The sequence below is a fragment of the Muntiacus reevesi genome, chromosome 18 (assembly GCF_963930625.1).
Source record: "Muntiacus reevesi chromosome 18, mMunRee1.1, whole genome shotgun sequence".
Classification (NCBI taxonomy): Eukaryota; Metazoa; Chordata; class Mammalia; order Artiodactyla; family Cervidae; genus Muntiacus; species Muntiacus reevesi.
The window spans coordinates 34,159,206-34,184,239 of record NC_089266.1 but is presented as its reverse complement, the minus strand read 5'-3'; the positions used below and the strand labels follow the sequence as shown (position 1 = coordinate 34,184,239).

Genomic DNA, 25,034 nt, shown 5'->3' with positions numbered 1-25,034 from the left:
TCCCACATCATGGGGTTCCTCACATGCCCCGCCAACACACGGTGCTTCCCTCTCCATAACCACCTTGTAACTCAGCAACAACTCTAGGCCTGACTACTACTTCGTGCCCAGCTTCGCTAACCGAGGTCATCAGGGAAATGCTGTCTAACCTGCATCCTTCTCCCTAATTGACTCCGTGCACAGCCTAACTTCATTGGACCAGTTTTTCTCCAAACCAGTTTTGGCACTGATGGCAAACAAGGCCAAAATGATGGTAAACGATGGGTGGGTTGCCAGGTCATGAGACCTGAGACCCACCTGAGTGAAAGTGAGAAACAGCCCAAGAGCTTTATTGTAGAGCAAGGGGCCTGTCAGGAGCAAACCCATGAGGGGCAAGTCCCCGCCACAAAGACAGAACCCAGGTGCTCAGGGCCACCTGTGAGTACAGGTGCCTCCACACCTACTAGAGAGAAAACACAACAGCACTATGATTTCCCTGTTTCCACAATTTCCGCAAGGCAGGTTGGCATTAGAATATGGAGCAATAACAGCAGGGTAGCATCTGGGGTAGCATCCAGGCATCTGGGGTCCTGGTTCAGTTTCAGAGAAGGTAAGGGCCATGACCAGGGAAAGGAGTTGAAGCCCAGCCTCAAGATCTCCAGCCACTGCCGTTTCGGTTAGCAGGAGGAAACTAAAGCCCCCAGGGCACTGGGGTGCTCAGGCTCCTGGATAGAGAGGCATGACAGTCGGATCTTGGGGTTCACACGAGTCAGGAAAGGGGACTCCCCACACTGGAATTGCTGTAGCCGAGGAGCTTCTGAGATGGAAAGAAAGAAAAACACAGATCCTGTGCATGTGGTTTTCAGTCCCCACCCTCCATTCTCCTCCCAGCTCCAGAAATTCCATGTCAATCCCCTCTCCCTCTTCCTCTTGGGACCCATCAATCTACAACCCTGCCCTTTGACCCTCACCTAGTGGGATGATCTTGGAGGGTTTTCTCTCCAGCTCAAAAGAAAACACCATAGGGCGGAGGACAGAGAAACTGGTACAGAGGGTCCAGAGGAAGAGGGTCAAGGGCTCATCCACCTCAGCTGAGGACTAGAAAGGGAAAGAGGTTTCATCAGGATTCAAGCTTCTAACTAAGCTCCCAGGAAAAGGTTTATCTGAGCCCCCACCTCCCAGCCTCATCTCACCTCAAGTTGGGTTCCGGGCCCTGTAAATTGCAAGGCCACTTTCCCCGGCCCTCGGACAAACTCGAGGAGGGAGGTCCACTCACTGGGACACAGCCCTAGAACTGCTGCCACTTGATGATTTCTACAGGTCACCACAGCTTCTGCAGTCCCATCCTCCACCAGGAGCCTGGGAGTGGGGGAGCAAGGGCAGTTAGGAATAGAAACTCTAACAGCAAAACCCGGGTGGGCCAGTCACCCAGACCCAGCAGGACTCTTTCTCCACCCTGTTAGCTCACTATACCCTCACCCATTCATTCTGAAATATTACTAAGTAATTCCCACCACTGAGGAACTGTGCTAAAATCAGGACAGCAGACCGCCATGGAAACAGTGAGGTGGGTGCCCACAGTGTGCTCTGCTCTCACCTGATGCTGGCCTGGCTTACAGATGTCTGAGCGGGGCAAGTGGGGCTCTGGCGAGGACACCTTCCCTGGGATGAAGAAAGTGGTTGGCAAAATCCCCTTGCCCCCACCACAGTCCTCTTGGCACCCTACACCCAGCTCAGCCTGTCCCCGCTCCTACCTGTGGGCAGATGCTGGTACAGTGAGCACACACCCAGAGCAGATGAAGGCTGAAGACAGAAACGACATGGCAAGAAGCAGTGGCCCGAAATGGGGCCTTGTCACCTTGCAGAAGTTCGGCCAGGTAGATGTGGGGCAGGGGGGCACTAAAGAGAGAAGTGGGGTTCAAGAAACAGCCAACAGAGTTCTAAAAGCAGTCTGTCTGGAAGGACTCAGCAGGTGTGAGGACAGGGACAGTGGTGGCTTCTGTGCTCTCCTGGAAGCCCCAGGGCCTCTCCTTTCTATTTTTTAAATTCTCTAAGTATGAAAACACATTTACAGAAGATATGGCAAATACAGAGCAAAGTTACATATAGGTCCACTATATATTACAATTTTTTTAAGTAGATAAATTTTTTTTGTTGGAGTTTCAATATCAAAATCTCAAAAATTAATAGAATGGATAGAAAAGTAGAAGGACATAGTAGACTTGAAATGCTCTATGAACCAATTCAACATAATTAAGATTTATACAATTTTTACACAATAGCAGGATACAAATGCAAGTTCCCCAGGGCCCCCATTTATTTTGATTCTTGATCTCTGATTGTCATCGATTATTTCTCAGGCTTGAAAAACCAAGATATTAGCCAGGAAACATATTTATATTTGGGATTGAAAACCCTTTAAAATCCCAGAACGCTAAATCTTCCTGAGTAGAATGATATGTATGGACATTTTTCATTTGAAGCAGAGGAATCCTTCTGACTACACACATTTTACTAGGAGGGGAGAAGCCTGGAGTTATGGGGAAAATTCCAGAGCCTGGAACAGGTGTGAGGTTCAGATATAAGGCTGTGAGGTTTGGAGACGGGCTTTGGGCCACTGACCTGACTGTGGTATCCGGGGGGAAATGCAGGACCTGCACACAGGTCGATGACCGGAAGCAACAGTAAACATTGTGGGACCTGCAGATGCAGGAGGGAGAGAGAGGAGGAGGAGGAGGAGAAAGAAGTCAGTCTGAGGTAGGAGCTGGGACCGTGTCACAGGCCAAGCCACTCCCCCTGAGGGCACCATCAGCACAGAGGGCAGAGGAAGGGAAGGACTGGTCTGGAACATATCGCAGGGGCAAAGGGCACACATGGCAGAGAAACACAGCAGACCTAACAGCAAAGAGAAACTGTCATCGCCACACAGGTAGGTGCAAGCATTCAAGAGAAGCTCATCAGGAAGGAGGAGAGGCCAGGCCATCGACACAGGTCTTCACCTGGAAACTCTTTTCTCCAGCTGGTGAAAGTAGACTCGGGCTCCGGGAAGAAGTCCCAGTGGGGGCGGCAAGTGTGGGTCTTCAATATACACATCCAAGTGAGGGGGGAACTTGTAGTCGGCAGTCTCCAGAGCTACAGTGAGCTTCACACACCGTTTCACAGCCCCAGAGGTCCCTACAGTAGGAATGAGGAGGGGAGGAATGGGGAGGGGTTAGTGGTCCCTCTCAGAACCACCTCTCCACAACTCTATTTCTTACCCTTTACCCAAACAGATGTTATTACCAGGCTTCATCCAGAGATGTGACACAATCTCAGCTGAAAAAGACACCAAGGAATCTGCAAAACTGGAGGATCAGAGAAACAGTGAGAATGGAGTCAGATCCCAAGACAGAAAGGAGTTATAGTAGCTGCTGAATTTTACCTATGAGGTCCTAGAAAGACTTGAAGTGTCTCAAACCAAATACTAAAAGTAACAGGGCTTATGGGAAAAACAGGGTTGTAGCAGATCACTACACACACACAAACCAAAACCCAATCCAGCTTTGTACCCAGAGGCCTCATCAAAAAATACCCCAGCAAAGGTGAATCTCCACTTGCATTTACACCTAGAATCTCAGTCAGCCCATCATTCTCAGCTTTACACACTGGGGCCTATGCCCCCTCCTTCAAATCATAGGTCCTTGAAAACTTGTACGTCTAGGGAAGTTTTGTAAAAGTTACACATATAATTTGACATGCTGTCTGTTATCTCTGCAGCGTCTTCAACTGCACTGCAGTTGCCCCCAGAAAAACTTACACGAAGAAAGTAAAGCTGTTCCTAAAGCTATAAGCCAGTCAATTCTTGCACTAAAGGAAGGTCCTTCTCTAAAGATTTTCAGCTTTTGTCCTTGTTTTTTTTCTTTTTTAAATTAATTAATTTATTTATTTTACTTTACAACATTGTATTGGTTTTGCCATACATTGACTTGAATCTGCCATGGGTGTACATGTGTTTCCCATCCTGAACCCCACTCCCACCTCCCTCCCCATCCCTTCCCTCTGGGTCATCCCAGTGCACCAGGCCCGAGCATCCAGTATCATGCATCGAACCTGGACTGGCAATTCATTGTTTGTTTCTTATATTTCCTTTGCTAAGCTTTGTTCTCAATTGCGAGAAAGCCTGCTCATGATAATGTCAGTGACAGGCTGAGTCGGGTGGGGGGGTGGGGGTGGCGGCAGCAGTGGTAATCAGGTATGAAACACAGCTTCTATCTTACACCGCCATCCCTCCTCTAGGAGCTAAATCACATTCACAAAATACACACTGTAGCAGGGGACAGACAATTCATCCGACACAACCACGGCAGAGGAAGAGAGAGCAGCCAAGCGAGCTAGAGAAGCTGGTGGACATTTACTTGCCACTGAGCAGGTCAGTCAATGAGGATTCAGGCAGTGTCGGGCAGATACCCAGCACCTCTGGGATATCCTGGGAGCTCGCAAGTTCCACAGTCCATTCATCCTGGACAGTGAGGCAGGATTCACAGCCAGCCAGCTCCAGAGGACGCTGTGACATGCAGGATGAACCACCCTCCTTGAACAACATCAATGTCTGCCAGGAAATGGAGACATGATCATCTCCGAGTGTGTCCTGGTCTGGAGAGAAGTTCCTCATAAACTATGACTCAATTCTGTTTCCTCTCTGGAGCCTAACAAAGGAAGTGGTCTAGACACAGGCAGGCCTTCAATTTGATCTACATCCACCCTTCTTCCAGGAGACCTAGAACTTCCTTTCCAGACCCCAAGCCAAAATACCCTTCCCCTTTCTGGGGAAGGGTGTGGTGAAGTGGGGCACTCACAGGAGGGCCAGAAGCCACGAGCCGGTACACGTGTCCTGGGTGTAAGAACTCAAACCAGCGGACTGAAGAGCCGAGGAACAGAAGGAGGACCTGATGGGGAGAGCAGGGTCCCTCAGACAAGAGCTGGGGCTCAGGAGGTCAGGTCAGAGGTCCCAGGCCCCAGTTTACCTTCTGATCTGAGTTTTCATCTTCCTTGGGTTCAGGTGGGCCCCATCCAGTTCCCTCCTTCCTCTGGGTGCCCCCAAGCCAGCTCCCTAAGATATGGAAACTGAGGGTGGGCTGCGGCACCTCTGAACTGGCACTTGGGGGCACAGAGAAGTTCCTCTTCATCAGTGCCTCCTTGTGGGACAGCAAGAACAGCCGGCTCTGTTCTACATGGGGACCCTCTGGAGGGGAAGGCTCTGTCCGAGGAGGTATGGAGGAGGTGGCTGACTGAAGGACGGGTCTGGGCACAGACAAGATCAGGGCATCAGCCAGAAGAAGCTGCACATAGACTCTGTTGGGAGAGACAAGGAAGAGGTTTCTTAGCGATGCAGGCACTGTGCCCCAGTGTTCCACCCCCTGCACGGAGACTTCCCCTTCCACTTCCCTGGTGGTGGGACCCAGAAGACAATCACCACCCTAAGGACCTACCTGGCCTGCTTCTTCTGGATGAAGTCTGTGGTGCTCAGCTCCTTCCAGGAAGGGAAGTTGCTTCTGACATTCCTTTCTATGACCAACTGGAATCTCTCTGCCCGCACCAGGCAACCTGAGAGGAAGATAGTTTTCTGTTTTGGCAAGAGGAGAAGACTGTGGGCTGGGCAGAGAAGCACCCCACCTCAGAGGTCTCATGCTCAATCCAGGCAGGAGCTGCGTGCCTCACACAACGTGAAGGCCCAGGCCTGACCCCCACCTTGGAGGAGTGGTACCTCCAAGGTAGAAACTGTTCCATCAGCACAGCCAACCCCACCCCTGGCCCCCTAGGTTGAGAGGCCTGATTCTTTCTCAAAAATCCCTAAAACATCTGTTCTGACGTCTGAGAAGCTTTCCTCTCCAGGGTTTCCCTGGCTACAAGCCTCAATAACTCCAAGTAAGACCATTCCTCTTCCAAACTAGGGATGTGAGAAATGGAAGCTGTCATCCTGGTGTGTCTGTGAGGAGTTACAGAGGGAGAAATGAATGTTGGGAATTGTGATTCTGGCCGGGAACCCCTGGTTCCTTTACACCACCTGCCCATACCAGCCTCCTAAACCACTCCCCAGACTTGTTGATCAACATAAGCCACTTAAGCATCTCTACTGAATCCTGGCAGAAGGTCTCTCCCACACTCCCCAGTTCAGAGACCCTCTTTCCCACTCCCATCATCTTCTCGCCACCACTGAACTCCAAACCTATGAGCCTGGGGTCAGTGATGGGCTGCAAGGGCTGGGCCAGGAGTAGGCAGGACAGGGAACCGCTCTGGTCCCGAAGTTGCAGACACCCTTTACGAGATGAAGGCACCAGGACCCCAAGTAGTACCTGCAAGGACATGAAGGCCTAGGCATCAAGTTTCACTAGACAAATACACAAAGCATCTACCATGTGCCAGGCATAGTGTAAACTGTTAGAGCTACAAAATGAACCACAAAGACATGATCTCAGAGCTTAAAGAATTTATCCTGAAGTGGGGTAGAAAGATTGGGGGAAATGCACCTGTATTCACACATTTAGCAGCTGGAGGGAAAGTTTACAGATCAAGGTAAGAGCTAGGAGACCATGGAGGACAAGACAACAGGGGGTTTGGGTTTGACTTTATACACTCTGGGAAAAACAAGAGAAGGATTTAAATAAATTAAGAGTTTTGTAAACCATGTTACATTTTACCCCACCCATTTCTAGTCACTGCAGGGGAGTGGATTAGAGGGGTCGAGAAAGAGACAGAGCGGTCTACTAAGAAGGCTAGTGCCATCAAAACAACAAGGACGGACTATGGCAGTGGTAGTGGAAATGGCAAACAGAGGAAGTCCCTGGACCCCTGCTGGAGCCACACTCACCGGGGCAGGGTGGAATGCAGAAGGCAGCAGACACTGCCAGGACCAGGCCAGGCGCTGATTGAGTTGCCAACTGGGCAAGTGAGAAGCCTCTGGGAGGGGAAGAAGGGTCTTAGGATCAAAGGAGGCCCAGGCCCTGCGCTTCGCTTCCTCTTTCAGAACAGCCAAAGTAGGGAAAAAGCAGGGGGTCTGCAGCTGGGTGTACTGTCCGAGAGACAAGACATCAGGTTACGTGTCCCCTGTGCCCGGGTATCCCTCAGGGTGTTAGATCTGCCACCCATACCCCAACATCCTCAGACCTTCTGGAGTGGACAGTGATGGGGCTCTTCAAGGATCTCGCCGTGTGTGTTCCGACCAGGGCAGCCAGGTGGAATGAGAACCTCCAAGATCGGGGCCAGGATCTGTAGTCCCAGGCCAGGATCCCCAGGTGACGAATACTTCAGGAACTGGTGGTATCTCAGCACGTGAGGACACAGCCTTGGCCACGGAAGGAAGCGGAGTCACTTCCCCCAGAGACTATTCCAGAATGTGGCTTCCCTGAGACGAAGTGGCCCACCCCTCACCACCTCCCCAGCCCCAATCCGCGTCCTCCTCACTTGCAGGCCAGATCCTTCAGGGCCTTGGTGGCCCACAGGTAGACGGGGAGTCCTAACTGGTGCTCCCATACCAGCTGCTCATACAGGGAGCCCTGGGAAACTTGGTGGGAAGACTGAGTCTCGGGCACCTGGTGAGAGAAGCCCCGAAGCAGAACGGCGCCACGAAGGCAGGGGGCTAATATGGGTCTTCTCGTCCCCCCACCCACTGACTGCAGGAGGTGAACATCCTGGAGCTGTGGAGGCAGAAGAGATGAAAAAGCAACTCAGTGGTCCCAGACAGAGGAAATGCAGTTTGCCACTGCCTGGGTCATACGAAACACACAATTTCTCCTTTACAGGTTACTTCCCTCCAGCTCTGTCTTGCTTTCATCATGACCCACTCCCCTGTGGTAAATAAGCCTTCATCCCCCAGGAGCCACACTCAGCCTTTCTGTGGGCCAGAGGGCTCACTGGGCTGCCTGAGGTCATCTTGGCCCCACACCTGTGCTTCAGCTCCAGCATCTCCTCCTCCATTGAGAAGGTCCTTCTAGAAAGGAGATGCTCTGGACCCACCTGCTCCTCCCAGGGCCCTAATCTCCACTTCTGATCTGAGCTCTCATCCAAATCATTATTAACAAAAGCACCTCGTACTCCAACGCATTTATTATTTTTATAATTTTGTTGTAGGGGTGTCAACCTGCTCCAAAAAAAAAAAGACCAACCCATAAAGGTAAGAGAGTCTCTCTTTGTCACCAGCCCTGACCCCCTCACATACCTCCAGGCGGACTCCTGGTCGTACCACCCGCCTAAGGCCATGGAACTGCTGGTAGGCGAGGCAGAGCTCCAGCTTCCTGTCCAGCTCATAGAGGCCCGCAGGCTGATTCAGCGTGTCAGTGACCATCCCCTGCAAAGAGGCCGAAGGGCCAGATGATCCCCAGGCCCTTCCTCTTTAGAGACCCCACAATTCCTGCCCCCCCTGCCGCCCCCGGCTCAGGAACCTCTCCCTCATGCGCACCGTGTAGGATAAGAGTATGGAGTCCCGGACAAGACAGTCTGGACTTGGACCCTTCTTATCCTGGGGGCAGCTGGGCCAGGGCAGTGATTGGGGGTTGGCCTCCAAGGGGGCTCCGGCCAACTCGATTTCCAGCTCTCGCACACATTCTGGTTTCAGTGGCAACAGCTGGGAGGAGGGGCTGGTCATCCACACCCGGTAACGGTGACCAGGGAGCTTGGACACTCGCAGTTCTGTTAGCACGTAGTCTCTACCAGGACAGAGGGTTCGGTGCCACACCAGCTGAGCAGGGACCTGGCTTGTGCAGAAGCAGGTGACACAATACGTGAGAGGCTTCCTACGTCCTGTCCCTCTGCAGGAGCTCCTTCCCAGCACCATGTCACCTCAAGGACTGGCTCCTCGAGAGCCTTTCCTTACCTCTTTTTTTTTCTCTTCCTTACTTCTTTATCTTTCCTGTTTGCCAATTAAATCTCAAGCCTCAGAACTCTCAGGATCTCTCCCCTCTCATAGGAGATGGCAAACATTTCCTAATCCCTCCCCCAAGGCACACACCATCTGTACAGCCTCCAAAATATATAAATATTTCATGCAGATAATTTTACCCTTGCATTTCCCCTATCCCACTCCGCATACAGACCAGCCATGCAAAAAACTTTCACTTATTTAATCAATATGAACATGGTACGTGTGTATCCAGTATGGGGACAGATGTTAAGGGAAATAACATAGACTGTTCTCTCTTCTCTAAGATATATCAAACCACTGGGAAACACAGACACAAAACCCAAGTAATAACATGGAGCCATATATGATCAAATGGCAAAAACAACACAAATTTGTAAGGTTTCACAGAAAGAAAAGAGGTCAGGATGGGCTGGGATGATCAGGAAGGCCAAGTGGCAGAAGCTGAACTTGCCAGGGTCCTGAAGGCCATCTCTGGTTTGCTGAAGTGGAGAGGAGAGAGGAAGGTGTTTCAAGCAAGAAAAAACAATATAGAAATGTTCAGAACTCAGAATGAGCAAGGCAAGGAAAACACTGGCCAGGACAGAGGAGGAATATTCTTGGGGGTGGCGGGAGACAAAATGGAAGAGCCAAGATGAAGAAAAAAATCCAGCAATAACAGGTTGAAGACTTAATCAATCGCAAAGGGAGAATCATCCAAGTAGGAAAATAAATAAACCCCAGAAGGTATCATGTGGAATGCACAAGGGGCCAACAAGGAGTTATTGAAGAAATTGAAGCAAAAGGGAAAAAGTTACATAGAGAAGACCATTAATAAATATAACCGTCTTTTTTTTTTTTTTTATAACCATCTTTTAGGGCATGTTCCTCCCAGAGCACAACTGCCATTCTCAGGGGCTTCGAAACACAACTGATGACTCTGGGTACCTGAACTTCACAGTCCCAGGTGCTCAGCTTCACAGACCCTCATTTCTGCTTGAAAACACCAACCAGACCTCAACGTCACCACTCATAACTAAGACCTCACGGAAGTTTACTGCTTATGCAAAACCAGTAGTTTACAATGGTTTAACTGAACACAGGGATTTACATATACACACTGCTATGCATAAAACAGGTAGCTAATGAGAACTTAGGGAACTCTACTCAGTGCTCTGTGGTGACCTAAATGAGAAGGAAATCCAAACAAGAGGTGACCTATGTATACATATAGCTGACTCACACTGATGTACAGCAGAGACTAACACAATATTGTAAAACTATACTCAATAAAAATTAATAAAAAAAATAAAATCATATCAGTTGATGTAAGAAGACCCAACAGTAAGTACCAAGTTTTTTTTTTAAAGAACATGTTAAAAAAAAAAAGAACATGTTATTCTATGTTTTAATTTTGTTCAGATAAATACTTTTCTTGGTCATTCTTCTGGGGGAAAACAGATGATTCTAGCAGTTTTTCATAATGGGACACACGATACAGAAGCTGTCTCCTTGAATGAGCTACAGAGCGGGGAAGTCTTCTCCCTATCTTCTATACATAGGGAAGGTACCACCTGGACTCTTCCCTCAACTGCACTGTTCTAGAAACAAGTCTCTGAAGCCGTCCTCCTTTCCCACATGGTTTCTCCTATGATGCTATCTTTCCTGTTAGGACCCCGTACAGCCTTCTCATACCTCCACACTCCTGAATCGACCCTAAACCTCACCTGTACAATGACAGACACCTGGCTGCCAGCTGGGGAGGATCCACCAAGAAACAGGACAAAGTAAGCTTTCTTCCGACTTTGCACCAGAGCACTGAATCGAATTAGATTCCCAGCAAGGTTTGGCTGCACATTTCTGTGCTTACTTCTAAAAAAGGTAGAGAGAAGAGCAGTCATTTTTTTTTATCTCTCCCTCTTTTTTCCCCTTTACAAATGCCTTCCTTTCCACCACAATCTCAGTTCAGTTTAGTTTAGTCACTCAGTCATGTCCAACTCCTTGCGACCCTATGGACTGCAGCATGCCAGGCCTCCCTGTTCATCACCAACTCCCGGAGTTTACTCAAACTCACGTCCATTGAGTTGGTGATGCTATCCAACCATCTCATCCTCTGTCGTCCCCTTCTCTTCCTGCCTTCAATCTTTCCCAGCATCAGGGTCTTTTCAAATGAGTCAGCTCTTCACATCAGGTGGTCAAAGTATTGGAGTTTCAGTTTCAGCATCAGTCCTTCCAATGAATATGCAGGACTGATTTTCTTTAGGATTGACTGGTTGGATCTCCTTGCAGTCCAAGGGACTCTCAAGAGTCTTCTCCAATACCACAGTTCAAAAGCATCAATTCTTCGGTGCTCAGCTTTCTTTATAGTCCAACTCTCATATCCATACATGACCACTGGAAAAACCATAGCTTTGACTAGACGGACCTTTGTTGGCAAAGTAATGTCCCTGCTTTTTAATATGCTAGCTTGATCATAACTTTTCTTTCAAGGAGTAAGCGTAGTTTTATTCCATGGCTGCAGTCACCATCTACAGTGATTTTGGAATCCAAAAAAATAAAGTCTGCCACTGTTTCCATTGTTTCTCCACCTATTTGCCATGAAGTGATGGGACCAGATGCCATGATCTTAGTTTTTTGAATGTTGAGCTTTAAGCCAACTTTTTCACTCTCTTCTTTCACATTCATCAAGAAGTTCTTTAGTTCTTCACTTTCTGCCATAAGGGTGGTGTCATCTGCATATCTAAGGTTATTGATATTTCTCCCAGCAATCTTGATTCCAGCTTGTGCTTCATTCAGCCCAGTGTTTCTCATGATGTACTCTGCATATAAGTTAAATAAGCAGGGTGACAATATACAGCCTTGACATACTCCTTTTCCTATTTGGAACCATGTCCAGTTCTAACTGTTGCTTCCTCACCTGCATACAGATTTCTCAAGAGGCAGGTCAGGTGATCTGGTATTCCCATCTCTAGAATAATTTTTCACAGTTTATTGTGATCCAGTCAAAGGCTTTGGCATAGTCAATAAAGCAGAAATAGATGTTGTTCTGGAACTCTCCTGCTTTTTCGATGATCCAGCGATGCTGGCAATTTGATCTATGGTTCCTCTGCCTTTTCTAAAAATAGCTTGAACATCTGGAAGTTCACAGTTCATGTACTGTTGAAGCCTGGCTTGGAGAATTTTGAGCATTACTTTACTAGCGTGTGAGATGAGTGCAATTGTGTGGTAGTTTGAGCATTTTTTGGCATTGCCTTTCTTAGGGATTGGAATGAAAACTGACCTTTTCCAGTTCTGTGGCCACTGCTGAGGTTTCCAAACTTGTTGGCATATTGAGTGCAGCACTTTCACAGCATCATCTTTTAGGATTTGAAATAGCTCAACTGGAATTCCATCACTTCCACTAGCTTTGTTTGTAGTGATGTTTCCAAAGGCTCACTTGACTTCACATTCCAGGATGTCTGGCTCTAGGTGAGTGATCATACCATCATGATTATCTGGGTCGTGAAGATCTTTTTTGTACAGTTCTTCTGTGTATTCTTAATATCTTTTGCTTCTACTAGGTCCATACCATTTCTGTCCTTTATTGAGTCCATCTTTGCATGAAATGTTCCTTTGGTATCTCTAATTTTCTTGAAGAGAAATAGGGGTGTAAAATTTCCATAGCCCAAAGCCATTATTCTAAAAGTCTCCTTCAAATTCTACCTGCCCTTAGATTAGGCGCGCTTCCCTTGAAGAATCCTGCATCGTTTCCCCGATTTGGAACATTCCATCTATATTACTTTCTATGGCTTTCTTTCCCTCCTTCCACTGATCCACTGTCCTCCCCAGTTTTACAATGCTCCCTCCTCCTTTGGATGGAAGAAGTACCTGTGCCTGAGCAGGCAGGAAGCCATCTCTGGGTAGACAACAGGGATGGGGGTGAGAGGGCCAGGACTGATGGTCAAAGGAAATACTGGCACAGGGGTACCCCAGAGCTCCACGTGCCCCTCTCCTGGGGACTTCATCAGAGGAGGCAGGTAACTCCAGCTGGGGAACAGGAAGAGATGGCCCAACCAAGAAAGGTCCAGATCTATGAGCTAGAAAAGACCAAAGGCAAGGATTAATCAGGATCCTGGCACCCAATCCATCCTGCTCCATCTTTGTTCTCTCAGAGACTTACTTATCTTGCTCCCTAGACACCATTCTTATTAGGATCTGAGGCATTTGACCACCCCCTTCCTACTCACCTCACAGTCCAGGGCACCAGTGTTGTCTTTTATATAGAGGCTTCCATTCCTGCACTCTTGTTCCAAGTTCCCTGATAGGTCTGTTAGCGTCCCTAAAAGTAACAGTCGTTCCCGGGGCAAGGGGACCCCACGTGGTCCAGCCTCTTGGGCCCAAGCCTGGTACACAGTACTGCTCCAGGACAAGTGGCTGCAGCATGGGAGACGCTGGTGGGTCCTGAGGTCCTTTACTGAGACGAAGCTGCAGAGTAAAGAGAACAGAGGTTCTGTATAGCTATGTCCACGCCTAGGAATTATCCTCACCCTCCACAAATCCCCCAAGATCCTGAGGAAAGATCAATGGGGAACGTGGACTAAGACAGTTTGTTTGATTGATTAAAGGAAAAAAATTGGGAGTGAGGGCCTAAGAAAACGAGGAGGAGGTCTGGGTCCAAAGACTGGGTGGTACCTAGGGAAGGCAAGAAGAAATTGTGCTGAATGAGATCCTGAACAAGATAGCGCCACAGACAGAGAGATGGAGTGGGAATGTAAGAGCGGCCTGAGGGGATGAGCATGTGGGGAAAACGCTTTAGAGACAACACAAACTGCTCCCTTGACAGCATCCCAACTTTCAGCTTCCACAGAGAACTCCAGTAGAGACACTAAGACATCTGCCTAATGGCTCAACCTCATTGGCCCCAATCAGGTTCCTTTCATAATCTAGAATATCACAGCACTGGAGACTGGCTGGGAGGTTGAGGCTGACAGGGAAGTTGGTATCACGGGTTCCCAGCTTTCAAGAGATGTTTGAGACCAGCCATTCTCAGGCAAACTGCTGCAACACTGCTGAGTCAGTATCCATTGTGAGGTATCTCACAGAGAATGTAATACAATTTATCAAAGTAGTAAGTCACACTTTTGTAATACCATTATTCCACTCACTTACATTCCCATGGTTTTTTTTTTCCCAGTGGAAGAGAAACAGGATAAGGTTACAAAACATAACAATTTATTCTCTTTGTTGCACTCAGGAACATAATCCCCATGTGAGTGCTGAAGATTAGAAATGCTATTTTAGATGGTCCACTCCCCTTCTGCATTGGCCTCATTCTTTCCCAGTGACTTCAGAGCAAATAAAAGGCAAATCAGACACTAATATGCAGTGTGCCCCTGCTATGCACATATTATATTGGGTCCATTCATGCTCAATATTGCATTGAATCTTCACCAAAAACCCCTGGAAACACCACCAATGAAGAAATTTAGAGGTTCAGATACACAGTAGTGTAGGTGGCAAAGCCAGGCATGTCTCATTCAGTATTTCTATCTTTCCCTACTTTTCTATAAAAGTCTAAAAAAGGCGGCTAGAGGGAACTGTTCCTTCACCCAAAGCACCTGCAAGACAAAAAAAAGTAAGGACAGGGTCACTCTTCGTAGATTCTTCAGGGTCCTGTCCTCCAACTTTCAAGGCTTGCCATGGGACCTGACATACAGCAAGCATGCACTCAATGAAGGGAAATGGGAAAATGAAAACTTTTCCTGTCAAATACTAAATTATTTTACCTGTCAAATAATTTTTACTTTATCCTCATCCACCATCTTCTACATATTGTGCTATCTACTCTACATTTATCTTGAAGAATAACAAGAAATTTTAAAAGGTTGCAAGTTTCCTAAAAATTGCTGATTTACCACTTTTCAATGATTCTTTCTGATTTTCAATTATTGGGAAACAACAAATTAAATAAACCTAAACAGATTTCTACCTTTTTAAAAAAAGAAAAACAGTGATATGTATATTCACTTGACAGAATACCATACAGCAGTTAAAAATATGACCTAGAGCTATCAATGTGAATAAATCTCAGAAGGTTAAGCATAAACAGCAAACTGCAAAAGATACATAAAGTACTGGACCATTTACACAAAGTCTGAATTTATGTAAAACCACTATATATTGCTTAGAGATAGATGCATGTATAGAAAAAAAAATAGTTACAAGAATTCTCCCATATTCCAGATAGTGGTTACTTTTATGAAGAGATAAACAAGTTTCTTTTTGGAGGACTTTTCAGAGCCTTTAACATGTTAATGAGCCTCATGACTCTCCTAGAGAAGATTATCACATCCAGTGTCTCTCAAGCATGTTTGGCATGGAACCCTTTTCCTGTGGTACTTTATTAACATTGCCTAAAACAGTTTAGGAAATGGTGCCTGCATGTGAAGTCACTTTGGTCGTGTCTGACTCTTTGGGACCCTATGGACTGTATGTAGCCCACCAGGCTCCTCCGTCTGCCCAGGCAAGAATACTAGGGTGGGTTGCCATGCCCTCCTCCAGGGGATCTTCCCAACCCAGGGATTGAACCCACAGCAGATTCTTTACTGCTGAGCCACCAGGGAAGCCCTTAGGAAATGGCAGTGTAAAGTTTTAAAAAATAAAATAAAATAAAATAAAATAACCCAACTTCAGACCTCAAACTCAGGTCTCCCAAAACACAATGATCTGCACTTGCTGAAGTCACTGTCTATATTTTAGTTTCCTACCACAAACAAATGAAATCTCAGCCTCTCTCTCCACTTTGAGGGTTCTTTTCCCATATTTTCTATCTTCTCAACCCCTTCACCTTGTCTCTAAACACAACTTGAGCCAAATAAGGAGATCAACAGTTAAAGGAAAGCAGCTTGATGGAAAAGGAGAAGGATTGGCAAAAGAAGGTTTTGTTTACACCACCTTTTTCTCACCTCAGCAAGTTTCCCTCACTCATCTCAAAAGATAAGTCCTTCATTTTCAATCCCAAATTTAACTTTCCTGTGAACCCTACCTCTTCTTACCTGTAGCTGAGGGGCAATGTTAAACCCTGACTCGTTCCCTGGGACAACCAGGTAGTCTTCACACAGTCAATGACCAGCTGAGTCAACTGAACATCAGGCTCCTTGCCAGGTGGACACAGGGTCTCTTGGATGAAGGCCTGGGCAACCTCAAGCCAGGCTTGCTCCTGAGGAAAGTAAAGCTAGTTAAAACACCTTCCTGACTATCCTGCCCACCAAGGAAATTTGGGAAAGAATAAAGGGATAGATTACAGAAAAAAAGTTAAAAGGGAATGTAAATGGATAGGTAAAGTAAAGGCGTTTGGAGCTTGAAGAAATCTTAGAAGTCTTAGTTCAGACAATCAGCTTAGACAACTGGCCATCCAGCTTTGGCCTTGCCCCTTTAACAAAACCGTACCAATCCTTAAAGCACTCAATTAGAATAAATATTCCTTGTGAAGTCTTCTCTGAGCATCTCCGGCAGAATCCTGCTCCCTCCTTGGGGCTCCCACAGTACCTTGCACATGCCTCTATTAAGAGCAGTGATCAGCAGTGGCAGCCCATCTTATATGGGGTCTGATTCTAGTTCTTTTTTTCTTTTTTTTTTACCCTCTGGCCATGCTGAATGGCTTGTAAGACACCAGGGATTGAATCCAGACCCTGTGCAGTGAAAGCACTGAATCCTAACCACTGGACCACCAGAAAAATCTCGGGGGTCTGATTCTAAAGTCAGCAAGTGGAACAAGACTGGTCAAAAGTCACCCTCAGAATCTGCTTGCCAAACAGGGGATACAGCTTCAATCCCTGGTCTGGGGAGATTCCACATGCCTCAGGGCAACTAAGCCTTCCAGCTGCAACTACAGAAGCCCTTGCACCTAGAGCCTGAGCTCCACTGAGCCACTGCAATGAGAAGCCCATGCATCACAATGAAGAATACCACCCACTCACACAACTAAAGAAAGCCCTGGTGCAGCAAGGAAGACCCAGAGCAGCCATAAACAAATAAATGAAAAATTAAAAAATAAAATAAAGGTTTTGTTGCTACGTTAACTTTAAAAAAATAAAGTCACCTTCAAAAAAAAATCCTTTAAATTACTCATAAACTATAGTACATAGTACTGTACAGTAACATGTATATGGAAATGTGCTTAAGACATTACATAAAAGAACATAATTTTTCATCATTCCCCCCTCTTTTTTTTTCTAATTTTTATTAATCCCCTCTCTTTTTTTAGTGAAGTGCAGACATCTGAGGTCCTATAAACAGATTATATATAAGATACAATTCCCCTGGAATTGTTTCCTGTTCTAGTAATCTAGTAGATTTTAACCTTGTAGCTAAGACATGGGTTTCCTAAAAAGGACAGGAACCATCTTTGTGTATGTGCCAGATTCTGTTGCCTCTGTATATAGATAACTCTAGGGGAGGGGACCAGTCTGGCATACTCTCAGTGCTAAGCAGGTTTATTTAAAAATTCCGACAGAGTTCAACAGTACTTAGGGGTAGGACCTTTATCCCTCTTGATCCCCGGTGATAATCTTAAACCGTTACAGCTTTATTCCTGTTCCTCCAATGTTCTTCTACGGTCAGTCCTCCACATTCAGTTAACCTTTGTGTGCTGTGTTCAGTTGCTTCCGACTCTTTGTGACCCCAAGGACTGTAGCTCACCAGGCTCCTCCGTCCGTGGGATTTTCCAGCAAGAATACTGGAGTAGGTTGCCACGTGCTAATCGAGGGGGTCTTCCTGACCCAGGAATTGAACCTGTGTCTCCTGTATAGGCAGACAGATTCTTTACCATTGCACCACCTGGGAAGCCCCTTGTTAGCCTTTAAGTTTGAAAAACCAGCATTCAAGTTCTAGATGACTTCAGGGAACTTGTGAACAGTGCTATGACTGACTTCACCTTCACCCCACCTCAGTGACTCTCGTTCATGGTCAGGGTTCTCAAAACTGGACCAAGTCATCACTCAGAACTGCCCACCAACATAATCACAGCCCAGACTCCCACATTTTTTGTCTTCTTCTCTTGGTTTTCTCTTTTAGCTCCCATTCCTGAGGACCTGTCCATTGGCACATAGAATACTACTGTTTCTCCAAGTGGTACTGCTGCCTCAGAATCACCAAAGTTTTGCTTAAAATGCAGTTGATTTTTAGGTTGTTCCATCTATTGACTGAGAGTCCAGGAGTGGGTGGGGTAGGGTGGGGAGGTTGGCAACAGAGTGTATATTGAATTTGGGTCTCCTGTAGGGAAAGGAAGAAGTGAAAGAGAACATCCGGATTTCAAGGTAGAACTATTGGGTTGAGGTTATTTGCAAAGCTAGTGAACATTGTAAGAGGGGTGGATTCTGTGGAAAGTTCAGTGTTGGGTATGTAGGCTGGCCAGGAGGAGAATCTGGTAGGTAGATGGATATAACTGGGCTCAGGAGAGAGATCTCAGCTAAAGTAAAGATTTGGGAAAACCGGCAGCCGTCACTGGCTATTAAAGCCATCCAGTCAGTGGATGAGGTCGAGAAAGTATTAACCTGGGAAGTTTACTTAATTTAGATTCTATCTCTTCAATATCTTTTTAATGTCTTCACGTTTGGAACCTCAACATTGCTGCGTGGTCGGGGGTCACCACCACCTTACTACATATAAACCACAGCCTTTTAACTGATACTCTCTAGTCCACTCTCTACGCTCCTACCTAAGGAAACAAAAATGAAACTTTCGGTTAAAACGCTCTTTTAAACACTCTTTCGCTTAAAACGCTTCAATAACTCCCAGTATCCTCAGGTTGAAGTCACTGCCTACCAAGACTAACAAGACTGTCAGCTCTGACGCCTCCATCAAACACCCAATTGAACTTCTTGAGTTTTTCAAAGACACTGCTCTATTTCTAGCCTTTGAACAGGTTTTTGCTTGCGCCTTGAAACCTCTTTTATCACTTTTGTTTTGTTTTGTTTTTTAACCCTGCTAACTCCTACACGCACTTCGGGTCTCAGACGCTTTCCGGATTATCGGTTACCCATTTTCTAGTTACGTCAGGGGTCTCCCCCAGGAACTCACAGTCCCACAGGTAGCCGTTAGTCTGATCTTGGCTTCCCATTGGGCTTGAAGTCTAAACAGTGGACAGAGACGTATTTAATGCTCACAGACGGCGCCGAAAGCGTGATGGAATATATACGCAGAACCAGTGAAAGTGGCGGGACGAACAGCGTCACAGCCCCCCCCCCCTCCCCCGGGAGAGGCCAGCGACGTCAGGGAGGCAAAAGAGGCAAGGAGGAGGTTACAGGGGAAAAAAGAAAATCTGGAACAACAGAAAAAGAGACGAGGGACAGAGAACAGCACTCACAGAGCCAGGAGCCTCAGCCCGGCAGGCCGCCATGATGCGCCCGCGACTCCGCCCCCTGACCAGCGCGCGGAGACTTGAAGGAGGGTTGGCTCGTGACGTCATCGGCGGTCGCGCCCCTGGCTCCACCTCCGACTCCTCCCCATTCAGCCTCAGTACCTCTCTGCTCTACTCCCGTCCCTGTCCCCCTTCTCTGGCATACCTAATCTCTTCCCCAGTGATACCTTGTCTGGCATCTCTGGGATGAGGGAGTTTAGGAGCGCAAATACAACCGGCCTGGCTGATACCGCATCTCGCTGATCCTGTCAAGCAGAGGAAGTGTTTCCTCCTTAATGCAGCCAGAGCACATCATTCATTACTTTTTTTTTTTAACTGTCAGTCTCCATGTTCTAGAATTAAGCTCCAGGACAGCAAAGATTTTTATTTGCTTTCTTCACTGCTATACCCCCAAAGTCTAGAATAGTGCTGACACATAGTTGCATGAATTCTGTGCACTCCACTGCCTATTAAGCCATGGGTTGATAGGTTGGTTGACTAGGAAGAGAAGAATCTTTCATTAGTAAATCCACAAAAATTTATCAGGTTCTTGTTTGACAAGTACTGTTCTAGGCAGCAAATACAAAGAAAAATAGATTAGATTAAAACTTCTAGGTACTCATAGTCAAATGGGGGAAATAGTAAAATAAAATGTGTAGAACGTGAGTTATAGGTAATGTGGAATGCAGGGGTGTCCCTTTTATATAGTGAAAGCCTTACTGAAGCAATGATTTTCTTTCTTTTTTTTTTTTTTTTAATTTTTTACTCTTTGAGACCCCATGGACTGCAGCCCACCAGGCTCTTCTGTCCATGAGATTTCCCAGGCAAGAATACTGGAGTGGGTTGCCATTTCCTTCTCCATGAAGCAATGATTTTCTATTTAAAAAAACTGAGAGAAGTGAAGGATTCATTCGATGGGGATTACAGAGAAAGAATGAACAGGTGAAACAACAAAAGCTTTGTAGTGGAAAGAAATGCAAGAAGTTAGTGAGGCTGGAGGGAAGGAAGGGAAATTAAAGGTACGAAGTGAAAGAGGAGCATCAAAGTCCATTGTATACTTGCAGCAGCTTCAAATCGTTTTTACAGCAAGATAGAATACACATTTATTGTAAATAACTTGGCACCACAATGTATAACTAGTTCATGCAATAAGGAATAGAGAGCTTGTATTGAATGAAGTTGAATTAGGGGGTACCATAACTTGTAGAATTAAAATTTCTTTAATTGTATTTTTATTGAAGTATATTTTATTTACAATGTTAGTGCCAAGTTATTTATAAGGTAAATATATGTTTGCAATTATTTCCCATTATTACATCAGAGATATGTCCCTTCCCATTTCACCAAAAGAACAGGAATGAGAGATTCCCCCCAGAGGAGGTGAAACCTCTCTTGCACTCCACTCCAACCACATTGACTCCCTAATTAGAACACCAGTCAGAGCCTAGTCAAAATCCCAAACCTAATCATTCCTAATGCATTCAGTATTTCTCAGATCTAGAAGACCCCCCTCTATTTACCAAGTCCATGAAGATGTGCTCTATATCCTGCAATTTACCTTTGATAGTTCATAAAAAGGAGAGTTGAGCTTAGTCTACAGTGATCAGACAAAGTTGAACTGGATCCACGATCACTCTCATTGGTATGACTTAAATGTTAGGTTAATAGCTTAATCTGGTGGCAGCAGGCAGGATCAAATGAGAGGGCCCCAAGGTCTGTCTCAGGGTCTGGGGTTGGGGAGAATATGGAGAATTGGGAGCTGTCTCAGATCAAGTAATTTTGAATAGATTTTGCTTGTTCAGGGGGCAGCTGGAGATACAGGAACCAAGTCAGAAGGATCAGGACCAAACCAGTGAATCTGGAAGTCACTGTATGAAAGTGAAACCTGGAATGTGGAAGAGACAGGACCAGGCAGACAGAGAGCTGAGCAAACCCCTGGAAGGAGCTGGAAATCAGGTATGTGATGGAACCAGGGAGTGGTGCCGGGGTCCAGCCTTGGCAGGATCCAGGGGGTACCCTCGGGATGAACGGCGTCGGCGAGAGAGAGAGAGGGAAGACACATAAGACCAGCCTTGATAGGGCCAAGTCTTAGAGAGAGAGAGAGAGAGAGAGAGAGAGAGAGAGAGAGAGTGACCAGACAGGGGGTGCAGCAGGGTCTGGCAGGGTCTGGCAATGCTTTATTTTTTACCATAGCTTTTATACCCTAAGTTAGTACATTTCTAAGGGGAAGATAGTTTAACATTACATCAGCTTGTTCTTCATGAAACCAGGGTGTTTTCTGCTGCTTCTTTGTTTATGAGGGTCTTGTACATTATCTTCTGGCCTTGGGGCCCATTAGCATTTTATGCAGGTCAGGTGAATGTAAACCTATTTTCCGTTTCTATGGTGACCTTAACTGAAAGGTAACAGTCTCTTCTTTTTTTTTTTTTAAAGGGTAACAGTCTCATAGGGCAACAGTACAGAGTAGAAGTACAACCTTGTTAACATAAAAATTAATCCTTCTGCAGAAGTTGTCAGTTGCGTTTATCTAAGAAGTTTACCCCACAATGACTCTGCGACTTTGGTGAGGCAGCCTCTGCCTAGCACTCCTGGGTGACAATTGACAACCATCTCATTGTTACCACACTAGAGCTAAGCTCTTATTTTTCTAGATCTATAACCATATCAACAATGGTTTCCACTGCACAACCTTACCACATTAAGAGTAAAAACACAGCAAGCAAATGTTAACCCAATAACCACTTTTAGAATAATTTTTCTTATGTTTTCTAATAGGGCTTCCTCACTCCCCAAAGGGCTCTATGTCTATTAGGGCCTTTATATGATCAGGTTCTTTATGTTATTTTATGATTAGAGTATTATAAGCAATCATGCATATTAGTACCAAGGGCATAAACGCATTTGCCAAACAAACTAAAATACCAGCAAAGGAGTTTAAATTAAAACATTCCTTTCACCCTGGATAATCTCATAAAATACCACCACCTGGGAAACTTATTGATTAAAGTTCTAAACTGATTCTTATTTGGGAAGAGATCGGGGAAGGCCTTCTGCCTGTGTCACAGAAATTAGGGAGTAGTCTATTGAAGCAAGCATCAGACAGATATCATCTTTAAGGTGAGTGCGGGGGGCAGCTTTTCAGAATCCCTGAAAACCTGATCTGCCTTGCCTGTCAGGTTTTCTCCCTCATGACTTGTCATGGGTGGGATCTCGTGTGCAGGCTCCCGGCAGAGTGGCTGGAGGGGAAGAAGTCCAGGAGTACCCAGATGCCAAGAGTCCACAGGTGGTCTCTGTCAGAAGTGAGTCACAAATACAGTCTGGAATCTTACCTACCGAACAGGTAATAACTGCTATGTCTGGGACAGGGATAGAATTAGGGTGAGATAAGGGAGCCACCTAAAATATATTAAATGTTGTGTCCTAAGTACTTTACTTACCTCACCCTAGGCTTGGCCCTATACTGGGAAGGGGAAGAGAATGGGGCAGGAGAGGGATAAGGATAAAGGCTTTAACTTTTTCCTATGAGTATTTCTGTGTTGCCTGACTCTTTAGAAAGACCACTGGACTGGGTACCATAGTACCAGTCCTAGCACTCCACTCCAGCTTTCTTGCCCTCAGGTTTCAAGTTAGGTTTGGCTAATGGGAGACAGAGACATTTTGCAGGGGGATTCAGGACTGGAGGAGAGAGAACTCAGTGTTTATTCTATTTCTCCCTCAACACTGAGCTTGTGGCAGTAGCTTTCTTGGTCTACTGAACACCCTTCTTTCATGGCTCTACCTCTCTCCTAGCTCATAACAACATTTCTCCCTTTGTACTTTCAAGCTTGGAGGTGCTAACCACTTTATGCTGTTGCCAGGCTCTGGGTGGCCCATTGCACTTTGTTGTTCCTTAATCCTGCTCATATCTCTTTAAGTAGACTATTAAATTCTTACCAGCTAAACCTTTTTGAGTGTGCTGTTTTCTGATAGGATCCTGATTAATACAGTCATATATGTTCGTAGTTGTTCAGTTGCTCAGTCATGTCAGATTCTTTGCGACCCCATGGACTGCAGCACGCCAGGTTTCCCTGTCCTTCACCATCTCTCAGAGTTTGCTCAAAGTCATGTCCATTGAGTCCACTGAGTTGATGATGCCATTCAACCATCTCATCCTCTGTCACCCCTTTCTCCTCTTGCCCTCAATCTTTCCCAGCATCAGGGTCTTTTCAAATGAGTCAGTTCTTCACATCAGGTGGCCAAAGTGTTGGAGTTTCATGTTCAATATCAGTCCTTCCAATGAATATTCAGGACTAATTTCTTTTAGGATGGACTGGTTTGATCTCCTTGCAATTCAAGGGACTCTCAAGGGTCTTCTCCAGCACAACAGTTCAAAAGCATCAATTCTCTGGCACTCAGTTTTCTTTATAGTCTAACTCTCACATCCATACCTGACTATTGGAAAAACCATAGCTTTGGCTAGATGGACCTTTGCTGGCAAAATAATCTCTCTACTTTTTATTTATTTTTTTGATCAGATTTATTTATTTATTTATTCATTTACTTTTATTAGTTGGAGGCTAATTACTTTGCAATATTGTAGTGGTTTTTGTCATACATTGACATGAATCAGCCATGGATTTACATGTATTCCCCATCTTGCTCCCCCCTCCCACCTCCCTCTCTACCCGATCCCTCTGGGTCTTCCCAGTGCACCAGGCCCAAGCACTTGTATCATGCATCCAACCTGGGCTGGTGATCTGTTTCACCATAGATAATATACATGTTTCCATGCTGTTCTCTCAAAACATCCCACCCTCGCCTTCTCCCACAGAGTCCAAAAGTCTGCTCTGTACTTCTGTGTCTCTTTTTCTGTTTTGCATATAGGGTTATCATTACCATCTTTCTAAAAAACAGTGGTTAGATGCCATGAAGTAGGTGGCAATGCCTTAACCGTATGCGTGTTGTCAAGCCTGAGAGCCTCTTCGATCCTTGTCAAGGGGAGTGGTAACCTTCTCTCCTTTCATACAACACTCTCTGCTTTTTAATATGCTGTCTAGGTTTGTCATAGCTTTTCTTCCAAGGAGCAAGCATCTTTTAATTTCAAGGCTGCAGTCACCATCCACAGTGACTTTGAAAGTGAAAAGTGAAGTCGCTCAGTCGTGTCCGACTCTTTGCGACCCCGTGAACTGTAGCCTACCAGGCTCCTCTGTCCATGGGACTCTCCAGGTAAGAATACTGGAATGGGTTGCCATTTCCTTCTCCAGGGGATCTTCCCTGACTTTAGAGCCCAAGAAAATAGTCTGTCACTGTTTCCATTTTTCCCCCATCTATTTGTCATGAAGTGATGGGACCAAATGCCATGATCTTAGTTTTTTGAATGTTGAGTTCTTTTTTTTTGTTCTCATCTTTTTTCTTTTTTTTTCTTTTTCCTTGAATGTTGTGTTCTAAGTCATTTTTTTCCACTCTTCTCTCCCACTTTTATCAAGAGGCTCTTTAGTTCCTTTTCACTTTCTGCCATTAGGGTGGTATCATCTACATATCTGAGATTGTTGATATTTCTCCCGGCAATCTTGATTCCAGCTTGTGCTTCATCCAGCCCAGGATTTCACATGATGTGCTCTGCTTTTAAGTTAAATAAGCAGAGTGACAATCAACAGCCTTGATATACTCCTTCAATAAATGCTTCTGATCATTATTACTATTACCTTAACTAGCCAGAAGTTAAAAAATATAGGTCTCCCACTCCGCTAAAAAAGATAAATGAGTTCATTCAGAAAAGACAAAATGAAAGAAAGCAAGTAAAGCGAGTAAGGTGGGGGCGGGGGG

The 25,034-nt window shown here is 45.9% G+C and overlaps 1 protein-coding gene and 1 non-coding gene across 3 annotated transcripts; both read right to left on the bottom strand.

The window, feature by feature from the left end:
- Positions 1-302: 302 nt before the first annotated feature.
- CTC1 (CST telomere replication complex component 1) lies at positions 303-19,246 on the bottom strand. Of its 2 annotated transcripts, XM_065910079.1 has the most exons (23): positions 19,197-19,246; positions 15,886-16,049; positions 13,078-13,315; positions 12,719-12,927; positions 10,579-10,723; positions 8,414-8,704; positions 8,174-8,302; positions 7,420-7,652; positions 7,123-7,300; positions 6,827-7,027; positions 6,185-6,311; positions 5,448-5,562; positions 4,983-5,310; positions 4,815-4,904; positions 4,374-4,567; positions 3,262-3,323; positions 2,979-3,153; positions 2,602-2,679; positions 1,734-1,878; positions 1,577-1,641; positions 1,173-1,338; positions 951-1,077; positions 303-796 (listed from the first exon to the last, which is right to left on the bottom strand). In XM_065910079.1, exons 1-23 carry the CDS (start codon positions 19,227-19,229, stop codon positions 657-659), a joined length of 3,633 nt encoding a protein of 1,210 aa, XP_065766151.1. In that variant the 5' UTR covers positions 19,230-19,246; the 3' UTR covers positions 303-656. The 2 variants fall into 2 exon arrangements, with proteins under 2 accessions (XP_065766151.1, XP_065766152.1); XM_065910080.1 differs by lacking the exons at positions 13,078-13,315; positions 15,886-16,049; positions 19,197-19,246 and having other exon boundaries at positions 10,579-12,480; positions 12,719-12,838.
- A 4,867-nt stretch (positions 19,247-24,113) lies between these two features.
- LOC136150468 (U6atac minor spliceosomal RNA) lies at positions 24,114-24,239 on the bottom strand. Its single transcript, XR_010659887.1, has one exon. It is a non-coding gene; the product is annotated as a U6atac minor spliceosomal RNA (small nuclear RNA).
- Between the last annotated feature and the right edge of the window lie 795 nt (positions 24,240-25,034).